An 857-nucleotide genomic window follows, 5' to 3' on the forward strand; every position below is an offset into this window, starting at 1 on the left:
TAATATTATTATGAAGGATATGGTAGATCGGCATCCACTCCTTCACCCTCATAAGATTAACCATTTAAACACTGTTGCTTTTTGTTGTCTGTAGGATAAAGAAGTGTAAGAATTACTATGAGGTACTGGGTATCAAAAAAGATGCCAACGATGAGGAACTGAAAAAGGCCTACAGAAAACTCGCTTTGAAATTCCACCCTGACAAAAACCATGCGCCAGGAGCAACTGAGGCTTTTAAAAGTAAAGCTGCCCTGAAACACCATATCCAATACATTGATGTACATAAAATATAAAACAATAAATGCTGTTTTTGTTCTTCTCCAGAGATTGGAAATGCTTATGCAGTGCTCAGTAACCCAGACAAGAAGAGGCAGTATGATGTCAGTGGAGCAGAGGATCCCAGCAGCCCAAGTTACAACGCTCATGGAGGATTTGATTTCCACAGAGGTTTTGAGTCTGATATTACACCTGAAGAACTCTTTAACATGTTCTTTGGAGGAGGCTTCCCCTCATGTAAGCCCTTTTGTATAGATCATAAGCAGATACTCACATTGCACATATATATTTTCTCCACATAGATGGAGAAATCTGCACAACATTCACTTGTATAAATTCTGGTTGGTAGGAGGGACTGTATAGGGTTTAAAGAGGGCTGGGTGTTATAAATTGGTGCACTGCACACAATAAAACTGTAGAAATTTGACAACCTCTATAAATTTTGGATTATTACCTCAACCATGGTTACACATATGTGATGTTGCAGTAATGCATTGTCACAAAGGCTTATTTGCATTTGTTTTAAGCCTTGCCTCAAGCTTAAAGGGGTCATAAGATGCGATTTCAATTTTTCCTTTCTC

At 38.5% G+C, this 857-nt stretch overlaps 1 protein-coding gene across 1 annotated transcript; it reads left to right on the top strand.

Moving 5' to 3' along the window:
- Positions 1–94: 94 nt before the first annotated feature.
- Positions 95–662, top strand: LOC107735568 (dnaJ homolog subfamily B member 14-like; the record flags this gene model as incomplete). The annotated part of the gene is made up of 2 exons (XM_016547210.1): positions 95–240; positions 325–662. Coding segments are annotated over 2 exons (400 nt in total), but the record flags the coding sequence as incomplete, so codon positions are not given.
- Positions 663–857: the final 195 nt, after the last annotated feature.

Source organism: Sinocyclocheilus rhinocerous, unplaced genomic scaffold, assembly GCF_001515625.1.
Source record: "Sinocyclocheilus rhinocerous isolate Xijiao unplaced genomic scaffold, SAMN03320098_v1.1 C36147761, whole genome shotgun sequence".
NCBI lineage: Eukaryota > Metazoa > Chordata > Actinopteri > Cypriniformes > Cyprinidae > Sinocyclocheilus > Sinocyclocheilus rhinocerous.